At 36.2% G+C, this 21,553-nt stretch overlaps 1 protein-coding gene across 2 annotated transcripts in view; it reads left to right on the forward strand.

The window, feature by feature from the left end:
- Positions 1–21,553, forward strand: part of LOC131857287 (uncharacterized) — a 116,734-nt gene that overhangs the window by 17,669 nt on the left and 77,512 nt on the right. Inside the window, exons 3-4 of one of the 2 annotated variants that reach the window (XM_059209560.1) lie at positions 4,135–4,275; positions 4,406–4,476. In XM_059209560.1, coding sequence (XP_059065543.1) covers positions 4,135–4,275; positions 4,406–4,476 — 212 coding nt within the window. The remainder of the gene's footprint in view (positions 1–4,134; positions 4,276–4,405; positions 4,477–21,553) is intronic. The other variant, XM_059209561.1, reaches the window with a different exon arrangement.

Consider the following 21,553-nt stretch of genomic DNA (forward strand, 5'->3'; position numbering starts at 1 on the left):
CAAAACCACTTCCTCTACGTTGAAACTGGCATTTTAAATAGGAACTTTGAGCTTGATTGATTCAATGTTTTGAAACGAATGCCTCCTAGACCATTTTCGCTCTGGTCCCTGACTGAGGGATAGGAGCGATTGTGCTTTTCTTCCTTGGTCTTTGTCTCTTTAATCACCAATTTGCATCACAAGGCAAGTAACAATTCTATCCATTCATTCCATGCGTACTTTACTTGTCCTTTACAAGGCAAATTTGATATTCAAGTGAGTTTCGCCCTGGTCCCTTGGTGAGGGATAGGAGCGAACTTTACATTTTAGCTTGAGATTGCCATCCTTTGACGTTAACCCCTTACTTATCATCTTCTTAAAGGCATTTTCAACCTTGTGTAACTTTGCTTTGATGTGATCTTTGGAAGGAATGATTGATTTTATGAATATCGCCCTGGTCCTTGATTGAAGGACAGGAGCGAACCTTTGTTCATTGGGCTAATCCTTGTTCATATCAACTTGCAATTGCCTTCAAAGTATAAAATGGTGTTCCTTACTCCTTTTTGAACGTTTGAAATGGAAGTGACACCTCAAAATTAAGCATACTTAGACATTTCGCTCTGGTCCCTGGGAGAGGGACAGGAGCGAACTTGACCACTTCCATCACTTTTCGCGGTCCTTGCAACTTTGTTTCTCTTCGAGGTGTTCCAAACATCATTGCCCCCTTGTACCTTGGCCCGGATTCATCAAAAAATCGGAAGGGAAGGCTAAATAACCAAAATTTCGCCCTGGTCCTTGACTGAAGGACAGGAGCGAACTTGCACTTATAAGCTCAATCATTCTTTGCCAACGTTTAAAACTATCTTCAATGGATCCGCTATGTTCCCCTTCACTCATTTTTGACATGGAATTTGCTTCAACTTGGTGAGAAATTCGCCTTAAGAGGAAATCATTCTGGTCCCTGGGAGAGGGACAGGAGCGCCTAGGACAAAATAGGCTTCACTGGCGTCTTGCACTCTTCAAAATTATATTCAATAGATTTGTTACGCCTCCTTTTACTTGCCTCAAACTTAAAAAATTCATTTCACTTTGCCAAAACTTGTCTTATAAGGAAATCGCTCTGGTCCCTGAGAGAGGGACAGGAGCTATCATTAAAATTCGCCCTGGTCCCTGGCAGAGGGACAGGAGCGATTTTGCTTCTAGGGCCAATTTTCTCCTTCGAGGTACAATCAAATTATATTCAACGAGTAAAATGTACCTCCCTTGTTCTTCTCAAATCGCGAAATCGTTCAAATCTTTCAAGGATAAGGCAATTTTGGATTTCAAGCTCCTGTCCTTTAGTGAGGGACAGGAGCGATTTGTCTTCATAGCATGTTTCCTTGTTTGCAAATTTCTTCAAATTATATTCAATGGACAAAAGATGTCCTCCTTTATCTCTTCCAATCCAAAAATCGTCTTGGTCCTGCAAGGACAGTGAAATTTTGAGAAATAAGCTCCGGTCCTTCAGTGAGGGACAGGAGCGATTTTTGTCCTTGAGGGCAAAAGTTCAACTTTTATTGCAAACGACTCAATCCTGGCGCTCTATCATGTTGATTTCACCTTCCATTACGTCCTTGACGCTTCAATTTGATCAAAATGAGGTCAAAATGGTCTAAGTAAGTCATTTCGCCCTAGTCCCTGACTGAGGGACAGGAGCGATTTGACCTTAAACTTTGAAAAACTTGCCAATTTTGAGTCTTAAAATCTTCAAAACTTTCAATTCACGTTCAACTGCACCTCCTGGCGACCCTGCACAAGACAAATGAAATAAATTAATAACCAAGATGCATAAAATATCAATTTCGCCCTGGTCCCTGGTTGAGGGACAGGAGCGATTTCACTTCCATAGGCCAAAATATCAAGATTTTAAGGCTTTAGTCACTTCACAAGGCAAAATTAGGCCATTTCCAATGCTCGGGCTCAATTATCAAAATTCTCAAAAATTAGCCAAAAATCACTCGGACAAAAATTCACAATTCCATCATTAACACTTAGGCAAAATTTGGACTTGCATTCAAAATTCCGACTGAACCTAGACAGACTTACTTGACCCCCTGACAGATTCACCTTATCTCAAAATTGCAACCTACACGAGGATGCTAAAAAATTCTTCAAAATTGGACTGGACACTGGCTTAAAATCATCAAAACGGAAACCCTAAGGCTTAACCCCAGTCCAGATGACTGACTCACCTACTCAAAACCCTAAAAGCAGAGAGAGAAACAGGCAAAACCGAGCAAAAAGAGGGGGTCCCCATTTTAATGGGGCGATGTGTGAAATGGTCACAACAGGCCCCCGGTTGGGTATCCCAAAAACTTTGGTAAACTCTTGCGGCCAAAAAGAGATAACCATTTTGTGGTCGTGCATTGTTATTGTAGACTTCTTGCTTTGTGAATCATAGCTTGCCACCATTGCCCTCAGAATGGGTTCATACTTTCGAAGATTAAAATATTTTTGGAGTACAAAGATGTCTTTGCATGGACGTACAAGGACTTGAAGGGGATACCTCTGGAGTTGTGCATACATCGAATACTCCTCGTACCCGTTGCCCAACTTGTACGGAGAAGGTCGTACTGAATGAACAAGAACGATGCACGGGAGTATGAACCCATTCTAATTTTGATGGTGGTAGGCGATGATTCACGAAGCAGGAAGTCTACAATAATGACCTTGTAAAGGATGAGCTGGTGACATGCAAAGAGAATATTGATTCCATATTAATGAAGCGCAACCCTAAAAATTATAGTTCCTATGATGGCAAGGTCCACTTGCATGTCGAGAATCTATTGAATGCATGGCGACATGATGGCACATTTATTGTTGGTGGGCATTTGACCAAGTGGCGGCAAATTCAATGCATGGCAGTCTTCATACTTAATGAGATAGTGGAGCATCGTTTGCATGTAACTGAATTTGAAAGTAATGCATTTATTGCACAGTGGACGCCATTTTTGGTAGGAATGTAATTAATTGATAATGGGCATGATGGGTTATTATTGTTTATTCCCACCTTGTTGCATCATGTGTGTGGAATCTTTTGGGTCAAACACTAATTAGGGTTTGCATGTAACTAAGGCTGGAAAACTATATAAGGGGATGACCCTTCATTTGTAAGGAGGGAGATTGTATGAAATTGTTGCGATAAGTTATTGAGATAATAATAGTGATACATTGTTCTTTGATGGTGTTCACTTAAGTTATTTCTCAAAACTTGCTTGGCTTCACCTTCCTTGCTTAGAGTAGAATTTACTTTCAAGCATTTAGATGAACAAGGTTGATCGTCGTGTTTTAAGATGAAGATCGTTTGCTCATACTTTTTGTTGATAGATGATTTTTATCAACAATTCAAGGTTGGACTGAGCTATTTTATGTGTGCGCTTAATCTGAATTGTGGGATGAACATTGTTCTTTGATGGTGTTCATCAATGGTTTAAAATCCTTCAAGCACAACCTTTGAAGATTGCACCCACTTAATGTAGTTTTCTTCTAGTGGCAAAGTGAAGTGTGGTTGATCTCATTTGAAGCATTGCTATCTGTTGAGTTCTTAGATTTAGCTTAGTCTTCCTAAACCCTTTCTCCCTTAATTTCAGTTCATTCCAGTTTAGCTTGTTCAAAGCAGAAGCACCATAGAATTGCTATATTTGATGATGAAATTCCAGCCAGAACAAAGAAGTGAAAGAATGATTCAAACGTAAGTCCCATTGGATTACCAGCAAACATCAAAGCCAAACGAGTCTATATATGCAGTAAAGTATCTAGTACGCACTTGGAATCTTGGAGTCAATGTATGATCTTCCTGCAATTTGAGCATACATCTGATTTTGATCAAGAGAGGATAAGATGACTGCTGGGAAACTTTATTCTGTGTTGGTGTGGTCACAAAACATCACTCAACAAGTTCTATACGTTTTATCCATTGTGCTAAACATTAGTCTTTTGTTAATTTTTACTTACTATCAATTCTGAAGATTTAATTTCCTCGTTTTCTTTTAGATGATTAAACATCTGTCAAAGTGGAAGAATCTCTATACATATTTAAAATCTGCACAGATTGAAACTGTCACATTGAGGTACCATGCTTCTTGGCTTATGCTAGATTCTAATATTGGTTTCCAGGTTCATCTTCGTGCAGCTAAGAGAATTTTAAAGCTATGCGAGTCAAATAAAGGTTTCTACCTCAAAGCTGGCCAGTTTGTTGCATCCATGCAACATGTGCCCAAAGAATATACTTCAACACTTTCAACATTACAGGACCAGGTATCAGGGCTAAGCTTCTGCAGATTTCTCTATCTCTTCTTATATTTTGTTTTTTCTTGTTCATGTTTGAGATGAAAGTAAAATACATTGCATTATATTCAGTTATCTAACTGCAATTTTTGTCCCATAGGCAATACCCTATCAAATAGAGGCCATAAAGCATGTATTTGTTGATAATTTTGGCAAAGATCTCTCTGAAATGTAAGCTCCTCTTTTGTAGCTATATTTGATCTATGAATTCCTGGTTAAGAAAGAAACATTCCTCTGTTGGCTGTTGTAAAATTTTGTTGTTGAGTATTACTTGGTGAAAAAATTGACATAAAGGTAAAGAGAAATTGCAGCTTGATTTTTAGATGGCAAATAGTAAAGTTAAATTTCAGTGGCAACCTTGAAAATATTTTTCATTTCGCTCTTTTCTAGATAATTCTTTATTTCAGTTACTTCCACAATGATATTGACCCTGTTTATAAACATAAGAGCTTCCAATCCATCACAAATTGATTGAAATTCATGTTCAACGGTTCCAACTGTCATAATAAACGATGTAGCAGCATCTTGAAGAGACCAAATTCATCCTGCAGATTGATGTGCAGACAAAAGCATGCTTTATTACAACACAGATTAGATTGAATAAATGCATAAGTATGTAGCAGTTGTGGCATAGTTTATTGTTTTTCTATACGAGCAAGTGCATGCTGTTGGTTGAAAACTTTGTACACCTGGGGGATGTGCAAAATTGTGGTTTCAGCCACAGTGTGTGAGTATGATACTTTCCTAATTTAGGGAAGGCTCCCACTATCTACAAACTAAACTAATCTAATATGGGTGAGACAACAGTCTTTCTTCTTGTTTCAAGAAAAACTATACTCTTTTCTCTTTACAAAAAAGTAATAGCAATTGGAAATAAATAACAGCATATACAGAAATGAGACTTTTTTGTAGGATTTGGAACATAAAGGGAAGCAAAGTTTCCATGAATGCACAAAGACCTCTGTCACTTCCCTGGGACGGGAAAACATAAAGAAAGCTCAAAGACTTCAACTATCTATTCTCCTATCAACCGTTTTAGATGATTCTCTGGTAACCAAGCACAACATGTAGCAGCTCAAAGTCTAACTACATGATGCACCTCTTATGCACAAACAGAGAAAATAAAAGCAACACAAACTTTGCAAGTTACCTCTTTGCTTGAGCGTCCTACAATAGTTTCAGACGTGACAAGCATCTCAAAGCCTGCAGTAGCAAATCTTAAAACCAATCTAAAATTCCAAACACAATAAGCAGCTCAAAGTCTGCAAGATTGAGCTTGAATCCCTCTTGTATAACACCTCAAAACATACAATCAATCTCTAGAAAATATTGTCACATAACACGTTGAATCAACACAAAGTTTGAAATCAATTTGCCTCTTTTAATTGACTGCAATTTGATTTACAACTAAGCTCAAAGTCTTAGAGTGTACATACAAACTGACAGAGTTTTGTTGCATTGCCAAAATATTTAAATTACAATAGACCCCCTCAAGTATTTATAGGAGAGGTGCCTTGAGAAGTGGGAGGATCCCAACTAACTTGAGAAATTATCTCAACCACCATGACTTATTCTAACTATAGTCCTAAGACTTATTCAAAATTACAAGTCCTATTCTAAATTGACTTGTAATCAGCTTACTTGTAATTACAAAAGTGCAAGTGATAAACTTGCAATTACAAAATTGTTTTTTTTACAAGTAAACTTGTCAAAACAAAATTTCAAATACACAATTGAAACTATTCTATTTGTTTGAAGACATGACTCTAATTACATCATCCTTTGTTTTGAAAATCTTCATGCTACTACAAGATACTTTGTGATCGAGGTAAATGACATCTTGAATTGGAACAAGAACTTACACCTTTGATAGTCTTTGTGTCTTTAACTAGCGAACTCCAACCTTTCACATGTTTGGGGTAGTACTGACTTTTCAGGAGAGAAGTTCTTTGGAAGGTTGAAGTAAGAAGCCTATCTCTATCTTGAAAGCATTCTATGCTCTCAACCATTCATGTCACTTATCCATCTCCTTGTGTGGCTCCGTCATGTTGTTGTTCTTTCTCCAATCTTGGAATCTGCTTGCAAAATAAGGCCCATGCCTTAATTTATTGATTTGGTAGGCCGTGTGTGCAAACAACACTGACAAGGGAGGGGATACATTGATGCAAAAATGGACTCACAAGTGAATTTCGGGTTCTAGAAACTTCATTACATGTGTGGAAAAACAAGAGCATTAACTTGCAATTGTGGAGAACAAACATGCAACTTCATATGTGTAATGGGTATCCACAAGTTTGCACTTGTAATTGGACCTTTAAGACTCATTTTCAAGTGTTTTTGAGTGCATTTTGGACCAATTCGGGTTCTGGAAGGCTGCCTGTAAGTGAAGACACAACTGCAATCAGGTTTTAAAATTCCGACTGCAAGTAGACTTTAAATGGGAAAAATGGATGAAGGTGTGAAATGAGTGGATGAAATGGTGGGAATAGGGATTTTGATATGTGGGAAATGATGGGAATGAAGTTTATGACCATGTACATGTATGGGAAGGAATATTTTCAGCTTGACAACTTGAAAAAGGGAAAAACTTCAACTTGTAATCAGATTTGTAAATCTCAAAATCAAATGAATGAGTTTCATGGCAATTCTTCAACATTTGTAAATTTTGTTAAAAAAAGATTTAACTCTTTTTACCAAAAGGGGGAAGGTCAACATTACCACAATTACTTGTAATCGGGTTTTGAAAACCCAAATACAAGTAAATAGGAAAAGTGAAACAGGGGAAAATCTTGCACATTTACAACTTGCATTCAAAGAACCTATCCATTTGGGAAGATCACTTAGAAACTCGAATTCTTGCTTGGTCAAATGTCCTAGACCAAAACAAATGAGCTTGGGAAGAACTGAAATGCTCCATAAATAGACATGCTGAAAACCCTTGGCAGCCAAAAACGAATTTTGATTCAACCTCGTCCTTCAAAAACGACATGGAAATAAGACTCATGTTTGATGCCAAACACTTTGCATTAATGCTGGATATAAAACGTGGCAACAATGGTGGAAAAGGAGCACCCAAAATGCGGAAAGAACTAGTAAAAAAACGTCTTCAAAAACGTCTTCCAAAACGCCTTACGTGTTTGCCCAAACCTTTTTTGGTAGAAAACGTGGCAACTAGCATTGATTCCTAACAATTTAGCATGAATGTGGAATGGATTTAGGGGAAGAAATGCCACCAAAAACAGATTTGTGAGAGCAAGAACGCAGATTGGGATTTTCCTCTCCAACTACAAGCAAATGTGCCCTCCAAAGATGTAATTGGGTTTTTAAAACCCCTTTACATTTTTTAAATTGCATTACGTTTCCTTTTCTTGAGCAATTTCGGGTTTGAAAGGAAGAAGAACCAAAAGAAATAACAAAACAACTCGTAATAGAGAATTAAAATCCGTATTACAAGTTTAAAAAACATAAAGGAACATTAAGACTTGTAATAGGGAAATAAAATCCCTATTACAACTAAAAGGAATAAAAACATAAAAACTTGTAATAGGGAGATAAAATTCCCTTTACAAGTAAGACACAAGAGATAAAACACTTTAAAAACTTAAAAAGACTTGTAATATTCCCTATTACAACTTAAAAGCACAAAGTGGGAACTTTTATTGAATTTTTATGAGAAGTTACAAGTTCTCATTAAACATGTAATTTTAAATTCACTTGCAATTTGTCCAAAAAGTTCCTGCAACAACTTAAAAGACATAAAAAGCAAGGGGGAAATAAAAAGTAAGTTACAAGTTACAAGTTTTAAATAAAGTGCACTTGTAATTGTTTTAAAATTTTCCTGCAACAGAAAAACATAAAGGAAACTCCTAACCTGCAATAGAAAGAAAATTTCCCACCTGCAGTTAGGAAGAAAAAACCCGAAATTGAAGGAAAGACATAGCAAATGAATTCGAAATGTGATGAAATTTGAAACGTGAATCGAGGATGGACCGAAGATCAGTCCAGTTCAACAAAAAGCAAAATTTTTGCCTCAGGAAGCGTGCCTTAAGAGTAAAATCTTCAATCTGCAGTGACTTCTCTGGAAAATTGCACAAAAAACTAGGAAAAAAAAGACCAAAACTCACCAAAACTTGGACAATGATGGCAAAGACACCACCCCAATGATTTGACACTAACAAATGAGTTTTGTACCTCGCAAAATGTGCCTTGGAGACAAAAACAACACATTTAAACCAAAATTCTGTAAGGGTTGTCACATTTTTGAAAGTTCAAAAATGAGGACAACACATGCAAAATTATTAGGCATGACAGAAATGGAACTCATAAGCATGGACTTCTGGTTCAAGAGATTGAACAATAATGTCATTCCATATGTCAGTGAGGATAGAGGAAGGATGGACTTAACAAACCTTTGGGACAGAGACCAATAAGCTAGCTGGGTTCACTTATATAATATATTTGAACTACATGTGTGAGATGGTTTGGAGTATTCTAAAGCGTGAGAAAATGGTCAAGTCATAGACTGCAAGAACCACATCACAATAGAGGAAGATGAACCAAGCATCTGGAAAGGAAATTTTCTGCTTCTTGTTGCTTGCCACGGCTGACCTGTGCTTTGAACTTTCTGTTCACCATTGTTGTCATGTGCCGTAGCTGACATCAAAACAAAAATATATAGGATTGGTGACTGAGGATAATGTAAGGACAAAATAGAATAACAATGGAATTGCATAGGAAGACCAACAAAACGAACAGAAGGCAGAAAGGTCAAGTATTTGACAAACAAGCTTGAAAGGTTTGCTATCTTGCTGTATTTTGATCTCAGTGCCTTGTGTTCCAGGTGGCTTGAAAGTTAAAAACTTAAAACACTTCTTGCAGCCAGTAAAGAATGAAGGCAATCTAGTGGAAAGTCTCAACAAAATCCAGACTGTACAAATACCCACAGTCCTGCTAAATCTGTGATGCTCTAAACTAAACAGTGATGTGGGTTGTAGAGATGGAGGATTTCAAGTAAGACTCCAAAGAGTTTTGCCATCCGCTGCTTGCTAAGATCTTATCCTACAACATTTCTACCTGTTGATACAAAACAATGTTCAACCAAAGACGGAAAGGATAGATGACCTGGGTTCTTCCATCTTGCTACCCTGATGTTTGTCAGCTCTATGTATGCAGAACACCGGTGGAGTCATATTAGCAGCTGGTGACATGTTAACAGCAATCTGACATGTCAACAAAATGTCAGGTAGAACTACTGTAAAAATTTATTTCTCTTAGGCACTGTGTGATCATGTGGATAAAAATGAATCTATCAATCAATTTTTAGGTTTGGAAGCTGAATTAAATTGTCATTTTCAGTACTGTATGTATATGCTTGTAATGTGAATAGAAAGGAGGGGGCTTAAAACCAATTATTTTGGTTTTAAATTGTAGCAATACTGCTCTTGATAGTGAAGTTATTTTAAACAAGCTGGAAGGAATTTGAGGTTTTAGCCCGAAGAATTGGAATTTTTGAGTTCATGTAATATTATCTATTTGTGAAAAATTTATGGGTTGTTATCCCTTTAGCTGTGCACTCTGATGAGCACTTTTCTCAACATGAACTATCAATCTGAGATATGCACAGACTTAGGCCAAGGTCAAGCTGTATGAATCCAATTGTAAAGGAATCTTTAGCTATAACCAGAAATTGAAATACAAAAGGAAATATATCTATCACCACAAGTCAACACATTCAAAAGTATTAAGTGGCCCATTGAAAATGACATTAAATGATACCTCATGGAATTGGTTAACCCTAAAGACAGGCAAGAATATTCTTGCCAGGCAGGTGGAAATAAGACCTTCATTGTTGAGCATGTGCAAGAACTTCATGTTCTGTAAGTGCAATTAAGTACTAGGAATTATATGTGACAATCCCCATAATTGTTTTGAATAATATTGTCCATGACATTGATTCTCAAATAGTCTGATAAATATAAATAAGTCATCTGTCAAAACCAAAACTAAAAAGAAGAAATATCCCTTACTTTGCTAAGTAAAAACAATGTCAAAATCAACTCATTATTCCGCTGACTTTAAGTGAACTTGAGTGACATATCTCACAAGATCAAGAACCCTGTAGGTTTTCTCACCAATCAAAGTTGTCAAAGTTGCCTGTCCTATATCCAATTCACTTCCCACAACTTGCATCATATGAGAATGAAACAATTTGCCAAAGAATATGAAAATATTACCGAGAAAATGATCAAGAATGTTTTTGCAAATTTGAGCAGGATTGGACAGTTAATAATTACTGAAAATTTATCAAATATTCATGCTGAATTTAAAATAGATTTGTGTGTCTAAGCCACTGAAAATAGTTTTGCTGCCCCTCGTAGTCTTCAACATTCAAATTTAAGGGAGATTCCATAACCGTCGGCTAGTACGTTATTGTAATATGCAGCCTTCTTTGTACTTTGATTTTTTTAATTTTTTGAGTGTTTAGCAATGGATTTAAGGTGCCAAATTAAGTGATTTATAATAAATGAGCAACTCAGAAAATCAAAGAAACTCGGAAATACAAGTAGCTAAAAAATTCCAGAATTAATTTATGATCCGATTTTACAAAATCTATTAAATGGAAGAGCAACCCAGATGATAAACTGATATATCTATTTCCGAGATACCCTTTTGCTGATTTGATGATATAAAGGCGTGCTACAGCAATGACCAGCAAATACAATGTCCTAAAACCCTAGGTACTTCACCTAGTGACTCCAAAATGGTATGGCTAGGTGTTGAACTGATTAGCAGAAAATAATAGACACCAAGAATGTAGATTTAAACCCTCAAAGACCAATCTTCTGCTATTAAACCTTCACATCCAAGCCCTTGAAACGGTGCTGCTAACATTAGGAAGTATAACCAACAATGAACAACAACAAAAACCCTCCAAATCACCTTCCAAATTTGTTGAAGATTAGTAGCTTCAAGAGAGATTTTGGCTTTGACTTTATTTGTTATGCTTGTCCGCTGTCAGTCTTCGTGCTTCAGCTATCTTCGCATTTCATATTTGAAAGCTTCGACCAACGACAGTTTGTCGGTGCCATCTCTTCTCTTCGTTGCCGTTGTTTTGTCTTCCGTAGATATTTGAGAAGAGTTTGTTTTTTCATCGTCAGCTTTGCTTACTCCAACAGCAGAGGGTTTTACAATTGTCCTTAACTTGAAACTTGGAAAGTCCACAACATCATCAATTTGGAATGTCATCTTCTCAACTTGCAAGCATTTTGAGTCGTGTTCAGATTTAGCTACCAGGGGCACTTGTGGCTTCGTTGAGAAGTAACATTTACTTGAATTCTAATCATTGCCCTTATGATGATATCCTTTGCTTCTGGCCATCAAACAACTACATCCTGTGTTCTCCAACCTGTGTATCATATCCTTCTAGGAGGGCTGAGCTGGGAGTGTTTGAGATTGATTACATCTATCAAGACTTTATGAACATGTGGGCCAAACAGGGTTATCATCCTCAACGCTGTTTGTTTTTTCACCTCTGAGATTTTCATTTGTTTCCTTAGGCACTGCAGAAGTTTCAACTCTGCTATACGTCATTATCTTTATCAATGTAGAATACTTATAAATACTACCCTTATTAATTAAATTATAAGGTATCTTCATAAATTTCAATTGACTTGAATTTTTCTTGGCTCTAAATATTTATCTTTGATTTTATATTTTGCTGAGCAGGACAAACTCTCTAGGTCTAAGGCAGTATGTCTTCCCAAATTCTCCTGTATTTTCCATGACATACATTCTGCTCTTGTTGTTTGGCCAAATATATTTGAAGTTGCATTTTGTACATGGATGTATATCTTCTTACAAATTTTGATTTCTTTTCTTGCAATTAAAGTTGGAATATTTCCTCTGCTTCTTTCTTAGGAAGTATCATTCTTCTTAGAAATCTTACATCACTATTTTGCAATTCCTTTTGTAAAAGAAACTTCAATTTTTGCATATTCATGCTCCTCCTTGAGATGTGTGTCATTAGTAGCAGAAGGATCAAGACATCTGTGCTTCTTGAGAGATTTGGTTTAATGAGACCCGTTAGCAACAAAGCCATTCTTGGGATGACAAGTACCGTCTATGTGGTTTTGCACCATTTAAAGTGCAGAAGTAGTAAGAAGTATGAACAGTTTCAAGGTCATCATTTAGGCTTTCAAACAAACATGGGTTGGAACTGGAATCTCTAAATTTCTGAGGCCTTGGCATATTTCTTCTTTTTCTTACAGTCCTAATATGTCCAGTAGAGTGATCAAACATCTTAAACCCAAAATAATTCTCATTAGATTTCACATCTGCAGCAATATTCAAATATTCTTTCAACCTTGACCTGAATACAAGGAGTCTCATCTCTATCTAGAGCGAAATGGGTTTTTAGGGCATTAGGGATAAAGGTGCTCCTGCCATTCCAGTTCCAATTCCAATTGAAATTGTAAAGACTGTTTTTCATACTAACAACTGTTATAAATATTTGGTTCGGAAGCAAACATTGGTTGGTATATTGACTGCATTGTTTTAATTTTTTGATTATTTGGCGTGTTATGGTAGAGTCAATAAAAGAATCACTTGTATTGTTCAGATATAGGCTTCTCTTCATTTTTGAAGTTGTGTCCAACAATCATTATATCTCATATTGTTGTTTATTTGCTGGCCCATAACCATCAGGCTATTCAGTCTATGCCTACCACATTTTACATACAAGTCTATTAGAGCATTTACAACTATTATATCTGACAAACATCCTACTTGCATTGTGTTACAATTGATATTTATACACTTTTCCAAAATTCCCGTTGTGTTTTTGCGGAGGGAGGGTGCTGAAAAAGGCATGTGATTTGACTTTACAGTCACTGGTTGCATCTGCTGAGAAATTCTTACAGCCTTTGGAGTAAATCCTTAATCTTGTGGCTTATATATGCTTCAACATTTCACATACAAGTTTGCTATAGCATTTCTTGCCATAAATCTCCTCTTTCTCACCCACCTCTTCATTTCACTGTGTGTTTTCAGTGATTATAAAATAGTTGTTGGTGGTTCTGTATTGTCACAAAACCTCCGATGCCCAATACATTTTACCTACGAAACCCCCTACCTGAAAACCCCCGTCCCAGTCCTGGGGACGGCCAGGGGACTTGGGGACGGCCAGGGGATGTCCCCCCCCCCGTCCCCAAATTGTCAGAATTTTGAGGGGACGTCCCCAAAATGGGGGGACGGCTTCCCTAGCTGTGGGGGACGTCCATACGTCCTGGGGACGGATTGGGGACGTCCCAGCCGTCTCGGGGATGGCTAGACGTCCCCCACATCTAGGGCTAGGGAAAAATATTAAAAAAAAAGAAGTCGTATTTTCAATTTTTCTAACATGGGCCCTCTATATTGAAAAAATTTAAAAAACGACTATTAATATTTTTATTATTGAATTTGAATAGTTATGAAATCAAAATACGACTATCTATATTTTATTATTTTTCTAACATGGGCCCTCTATCAAAATTTAAAAGGCAACATTAAGCAATTTTAGTTTTACTTAGTACTATTTTGATTTCCATATCTCAATTGACAATGAAACAATATGGCAGCAGTGTGGCCTTTGGGCATTTTGTATGTTATTTCTTTAATATCTATTATGATATGCATATTGACAATGTGAATGAATTGAAATTCTGAATTATGAGTGCATATTGAGTATTGAGTCTATTGATAATGTTGTATGTTCGATGTTTGCATTCTAAAATGTTTTCATAGTATCATACACATGCTATATCCATGTTTTCATATGAATATAATGTATAGATGCATGCTTTATCGATGTTTTCATATGAACAATTAGAATTTTCCTATATATTTTAAATTTTCCCTATATTTTATATAGCCGTCCCCTTTGCCGTCCCCCCGGTCCCCAAATTTGGCAAAAAAATCTGCCGTCCCGGAAATTCGTCCCCCCGTCCCCCCATCCCGGAAACTTGGGGTAACGTAGCATTTTACTGATTTCATTATGAAAAGCATGTTGGGAATTATTGTGGTATTGGGAAATTTGTGGGCAGTTCTTGGAACTATGGAAACCTCCAACGAGTTCCATTCTACTTTAAATGCCTAACAAAGTTCACTGTATCTTTTAAAATGGCAACAAATGAGAAGTCACATCTTGGGAGTGTTAAATGTTGGGAATTTACACCGTATTTGGAAGCATGGAACTCTCTATAATAATGAATTTCAGCTCTTAAAAGATTTAATAATCACAAAAATACCGACAAAGAAAACAAGGTAAACTTGTACTGTTTTTAAATAAGTCCGTAAACATGGCGAATAGGGGGTAATCCATAACCTTTGACTAGCTAGGTATTTTTGTTTGCAAATTGGTCACATTGCCAGCAATAACCTCTTAAGATCCCCTGTCAAATCTTCTTGCTCCAACATTTATAGAACTTCAGTTTTAATTGTTTCCATAAACTGTTTGTAATGTCCCCTTTCTAGGAGACAGGTAGATGAGCATGGTTGGCCTATTATCTGGGTTCCTGTAGGTCAGCATAGTGGTTAGGGGACCCATCCAAGGGTCATGGAGCTTTGCAGGGGGCTTTGTAAACCATTTCAGGTACTCAGATGGTAGTTCCTATTTTTTAGGAGACTGCCAGTTGACTGTTTAACCACTAGAGGGCCGAGGAGAATAGCAGAGTGGCTTAGGAGTCTTTATCATCGGTTTGAGACAGTCTTCTAATTTCTAGGAGCATCCCCACTCTTTAAGAGAAGACTGCCAGTTCAGTTTTCAGTTGGGGGAGGCTAGGTGTTGGAATTTGAATAAAATTAAATATTAAAGTTTTGACTTTAATATTTAATTAAAATGGAGTTAAGTGATTATAATATCACTTTATAATAATGTAATAAAGTGTCATAAAAGACCCCATGGCACACCTCCCTAGATAGATATAAGTTTGTTTTAAAAGGGGGCCACCTTATTAATGATGAATAAGACCCTTATTGGATCAAACTTCTCTAATAGGGGAGAATTTATTAATAAAATGCAAGGTATGACTTTATAAAGTAACTTTATAATTTCTCATTATAAAGTTAATTGTACAAAATAAACTTAAGGAAACATGTAATAGAGTGCAATTATAATAATTCTTAGACTTGGATGCCACTTTTGGAGGGAAAAGCAAATTTAATGAAAATTAGAATGTGGCATTGAGTTTCAAATGTATTTTAATAAAACATTATAAAGTGTTTTAAAATAAAGCATGGAAACCCTAAAAGGTACGTTTAGGGTTGGAGGCAACTGAATTGACTTGTCGGGCATTCTTTGGAAATAGATTACCCATTTTTTATATCAAGTAATTGGAATTTGAGCTCTGCAAATGGATTTCAGCAGCAGACAAGCCTGCATGGAACGAAAACTCCTTGGGGATCAATGAATTGGATGTCCACCCAGTTCATAATTGTGGGGAATTCATTTAGGATTCTTGTTTGTGCTTCAATTGAGAGTTATAACAGCATATTCAGAATATTATCAGCAGATTTAGACTTTGTCTTGCAGATTTGGAAGATTTGGAAACCCCCAAAGGCAGCCGTACCATTTCTTGTGCCAGCCGTACTTGCTCCTTGTTGGCCGTACCATTTGCAGCCCTTTGGCTTCTCCATTTAGGCCATACAATTCAGTTGAAGGCTGAAAATTGTTATCATCTTCATTGTCAACACTTTCCTACAGGGGTTTGATGCATTCTACAGGCTACAAATGTCAATTGAGGTCTAGATCAATGATTCTTTATTCAGGAATTCAATAATTTGGCCTGGAGACCAGACACATTTCTTAGCAGTTTGAGTATATTTGTTTTTAGTAATTATTGTTGAGACAAATAAAGCTCATTAGAGCCATTTCCAGCTTTTGGGTGCTCTTAGATTGTATTCTGCTCCAAATTCTTCAATAAGATTTCCCCAGTTTGGGTGTTGGACACCTAGTATGCCATTCTACTGCCCTGGTGATTAGAATTCTTAAGTCTGAAAATTATTCTTCTGCTGTTCTTAAAATCAGAATTTAGAAGTTAAAAATCTGTCAATTGCATTCTTGCATTTTGCTTTCCCAGTGTTGGTTTATTGGCATTTGATCATGAATAAACACTATGCAAACTACTGAAAACAAACCCAAGCAAAAACCCTCAGCAAAACAGTCATAAAACATCATTACAACAACTTGGAAACAAGAAAAAATTCAGTTCAGATTGGTAGGTATCTTTCACTGTTGGCTAAAAAGTATTATTATTATTATTATTCTTATCTTAATTATTGTTATTACTACTATGTTATTATTATTATTGTTATTGTTATTGTTATTGTTTTGTTCCAGCTCTTACTGATTTTCAGATTTAATTATTTTTGTGACTCGCCACACTACAAAACTGCCTCTAAGATTACATTTGAAATAACAAGTGATTCTCCTTTGGATTGACGCATAAATTCTAAGTCAGATGCATTCAACCTCAATGAATTCAATCAAGTGTGACATCTTTTGAGGTGAATGACCATGGCAACTAGCATGGAAAACATGTGACATTGTTGTTTTGTGACTAAGAGTGAGTTGACGCTTAGAGTGTTTATGACTAAAACTAAGTGTAATGTCCCCATTTTTGTGAGCATCAGAGTTCGAGGGATTAGCCTATTATTTTGACCCTCGTAGGCTAGTATAGTGGATTGGAGGGTCCAGTTTGGGAGTTTTGGAGCTCTTCAAGTGGCCATTGTAAGTGTTTATCTCACCAGATCTTTCATTTGTTCTGAGGCATTGATATTCAGAGGTTTCTGGTTCCGTTTTGAGGGAGAAAGTCAGTGGAAGTTAGAGAGGGATCCTTACTACTATTTTTAGTAAGGCATCCAGATTGATAGTGGGAGCAGTGGGCTAGGCAGTGATGAAGTGAGAATCATTAAATAATGTTTTTTAATAGAGTCATGACATTTAATTATTATTGAAGTGTTACTTTAATAATAATTAATTATTTTCAGGGAATATTATATTGACTTCATGTGACTTTATAATTAAAGGGGATTTAATATCATAAAGTCAAATTATAAAGTGAGCATTTAATGACTTTATTTGACTTTATTATAAAAGGACTTTTAATGATTATAAAGTCAAATCATAAAATGCATATGAGAAATAATATAAAGTACCAATTTCAAGGGAGATATAAGTGATTATTAATCTATATACTTTATATTACTTTTTTTTGCACCAAATGAAGGAATCGACCCTTTTGAAAGGTTATTGTAAAGTTTAATTAAAACCCTAAAAGTGAATTTCAAAAGGCAATTAAAGGCATTTAAGGGTTGAGAGGATAGTAAAGGTTTCAAAAAGCAAATGAAAGGGATTATTGATGATCATTTGTCTTTGCTTTTGGGTGTTGTGCATTGAGACCTAGAGTTTCAGGCAACTTCAGTATTGGAGAACAAAATCTCTTCAGTGTTTAAGCAATCTTGAGGCTGTGAAAGACCAGCTGAATCATTACTTAACTGTGGGCTTCATATAAAGGTCCAGTTGGTGCTTCATTGGACAAGATTTACATTTCTTTCAGAATCTTCAAGGGGTTTTCCGAGAATATCTTTTGGCAGATTTAAATACATTGGAAGAAGACATTGTTGAAGATCTTCATTATTGTTGCTACGACTTAATATCAGAAGTTCATGGTAGAACAAGGGTGGCTGCATGAGAGGCACGATTTGGCTTCAAAGAGACTCCATTCTTTGTACAAGGATTTGCGACATCTTCATCAATCATAAGAACTTCTTTACATCAGGTTCTTTCATGTTTTTCTAGTGTAGTTGGCATCATTTTTCAAGTGTATTAGTTGCTGTTCTTAAGCAGTTGTAGATGCACATTTATATGAGTTTGGTACTTGCATTGTATACATCATTGTAAGCCAAGACTCTTGGCCTTTTGCTTGTCATTTTAGTTTGTAAGCAATCTCATTGCATTCTAATATCATTGTAGTCACTAGGAGTTTGAATGTCAAGAGTTGTCTCTCTCATAATTAGTTTGCATGCCAACTGTTTGTACTAAGGTCTAGCTGTTGTAGGTGCATATTTACATTGTGTGGGTCATCTATATGCATTCAAAAAGACAAAAAGAATTACATTTGCATTATGGTTCTTCGCCTAGACATCTTAGTAACCATTTGAAAGCGTTGAAATCACATTTGACATCATTTCAAGCAATCATTATCAGTCCGAAACATAGAAATAGCAAGCAAAGAGGTTGTATGCAAAGTGTTTGACAATATTCTTTTAGCCTCTAATCAGCATTTTGAGGTCAGAATTGGCAAGGAATACTACAGTGGTATTAAAGCGGTTTCCTGCCATTATGTTGGGGTTGGAAATCATTGAGCTCCCACAGTTGATATTAGAGTTACCAACACTCTTGTTTTTGTTTCAGTATGGGTAAAATAAAGTCTATACAGGGCTCCCACAGTTGATATTAGAGTAACCAACACTCTTGTTTTTGTTTCAGTATGGGTAAAATAAAGTCTATACAGGAACTCATGCCAGAGCTCATGTAGGCCTTTCAAAAGTATGATAGGAATTTAACAAGGTTTTTACAACATCCGGAAATTGTTGACAATATTAGCGCTCAAGAAGTTGTTATCAGTCATGATAACAAGTCTGATCTTTATGACAATAGTCTTCCACTTGAGCGTAATGATGATTTGAAAGTCATGGCAAGTTCAGAAAGTGTTGTGGGAGTGACCTTTAGTTTTGGCACTCATGATATCAGTGTCATGAGTGCCAAAACTGAAGGTCACTCCCACAACAAGAGCTGAAAAAGAAGATGCAGAACTGTGTAATGTCCCCACTTTCCCAATGATCACTCAAGAGCATAGATTTGCTTGTTAGCCATCTCTGCAAGCAAGTAACTTATATTATGTAAAGTTTATAATATTTTATTATAAAGTTAATTTTTCAAAAATTAGTCATACTTTATAAAGTAACTTTATAAAAGGGGTTAATTAAAATGTCAATGATAAAATATAAATTTTACCCCTTTATGCATGCCTACCTAGGCAAATTATAATAAATTAAAGTGGGCCACATTAATGATGAAACATAACCTTCAAGCTGGGCACCCAAGTTGAGAGAATATTCTTTTGGAATTTTGGCATATTGGAGCCCTAAGTTGGGCATTGGGTGAATGAAGGCATAAAGAAAGTGTACAGCCATTATTTTGGCATTCTATGGTTCATTTTTCATCTCTCCTTTGGGAAATTGCAGCTCTGAGATCAGATCAGTAGCATTTAGGTGTTGGAGAACGGAAAGACTTCAATTCTAGGCAAGCTTGGACGAAAACCCAAGCCATATTTCAGAGGAATTCACTCAGAATTCCTGTTTGGGCTTCAAATTTCAGTCTTTATCAGCAATTACAGACCTGCAACAAGAAGAGAATCAGTTTGGAGGTTGTTGAAGGCAACAATTATCATTTTCAAGCCCCACGTGGCCCTCCTAGGCTGGCTGTACCACTTCTAAAGCTGTTGGGGTGGCAAATAAATAATGCAGCAGTGTTTACTGTTTAGGGTTTGAATAAGTGTGGAAAATCATTGTCAGGCATATCAAACAGCAAATAAGTGGATTAATATATTTCTAAAAGCACATGTGGAAGATATTAACAAATCAGTGGGAGAATTAGGCAAAATCCAAAGGTCTTGCCTAACAACTTTTTGGGATTTGTTCCAGATCTACCTATTTCAGCAATAAGAGTTTAAGATAATTATAGTTGACAAAAATAAATCACATTGGAGCAGTTGATACCCTCTAGAAGCTCCTCTATTGTATGATTGATCAATTTAGTCAATAAAAAACACATTTCCAGATCAGTGCTAGACTCCTGGTATGTGGGTTCTGGATATTATAAATTGTTCATTTCTTGATATTGGTATTCGCTGCAATAAAAATCAGAATTCTGGAATTGTTTATCAGTCAATTATTTCTTTACATTTTGCTTTCAAAACATTCATTGGCATTGAAACAAGCAAAAACCCCTAAATACCTTGTAAAGAGTCAAACACATCAAAACTGCCAAAAAATTTCATAAAAAACCCTACAATCAGCAAGCTGGAAATTCAGAAAAATCAGAGCAGTGTGGATTGGGGATCTTACAACTGCTATGAGCAAGTTTGGTAAAAATTTGTCTAGTCAAACAAAGCATCAGTGGTACATAGTTTGTTAAAGTGTAGTATGTGTCAATTGATAGGTTCAATATCTATACTGAGAAGTATGCATAAGTCAATCTCCCCTTTAGCTTGATATTTAAGATGTTGCGGTGACTACAGTCAAAGCTTCCAGAACATGGTCAAACAACAGTCCATGTTCATCCATGAAAATTGGTTCCATCATGCAACTTACTAGAAAATGATCACCTACAATAAGAATGAAACTATAGAGCTGGAGGTAGAACATCAAAGATGTTGGAATGGTCACTTTCTTGAGGAACAAGAAGTTGTCAATAAGATATTTTAGATGAAAGGGTTGATAGAATCAGCAGGTGATAATTACAAAAGGTGCAAAGGAGGTAACTTAAAGCTGACAACAAGAATTCGATTGTGTTTGGCTACCCGTCTTCATTTTGGTTTTAGAACTAAAATTATGAGCACAATGCTTGCTATTTCTTGGTCAAGGTAGTTATGATGCAGGATCATTCTTGGCAGGCCGGTAAGTTTGTAGACCATTGGACAAATAAGATTGTTAGCTATATAATATAGGTTTAGATCAACTAAGTGAAAGGTGTGTAGCTATTGTGGTACAAATTTGTTTTTGTTTAATGTGAACATCTACAGTTAGTATTTGTAGGTTGGAAAGAAATGCGTAAGAACGTGCTTTTAGTTCTAAAGATTGAACAAATTGCCCTACTTGTAAATGAGAATAAAAGAAAAGATACAGCTTTAATGTCTCATGGGACTAGGTAGCTAAGCTGCTTATACGAAGTGTGCATGTAGAAGTAATCACTGCAAACAAAGTTTTGGTCAAAAAGTCTAGGTTTTAGAGTGAAAAGAATTGTTGAAAAATTGAGAAAGGTGAACAAAGCAATGCAGCAAGAACACTTATGCTTCCTTGCTACACTCTGTTGCTGAACCATATCTTAGTTTGATGATCTCTGTTGTTGCTGTGCCTCGATAGATTGTAAAATAAGAAAACAACATAATGGCTGAACTACAGGGAACTGAAAGACAATATTTCAGAGGAT

This window comes from Cryptomeria japonica, chromosome 8 (assembly GCF_030272615.1).
Source record: "Cryptomeria japonica chromosome 8, Sugi_1.0, whole genome shotgun sequence".
Taxonomy (NCBI): domain Eukaryota; kingdom Viridiplantae; phylum Streptophyta; class Pinopsida; order Cupressales; family Cupressaceae; genus Cryptomeria; species Cryptomeria japonica.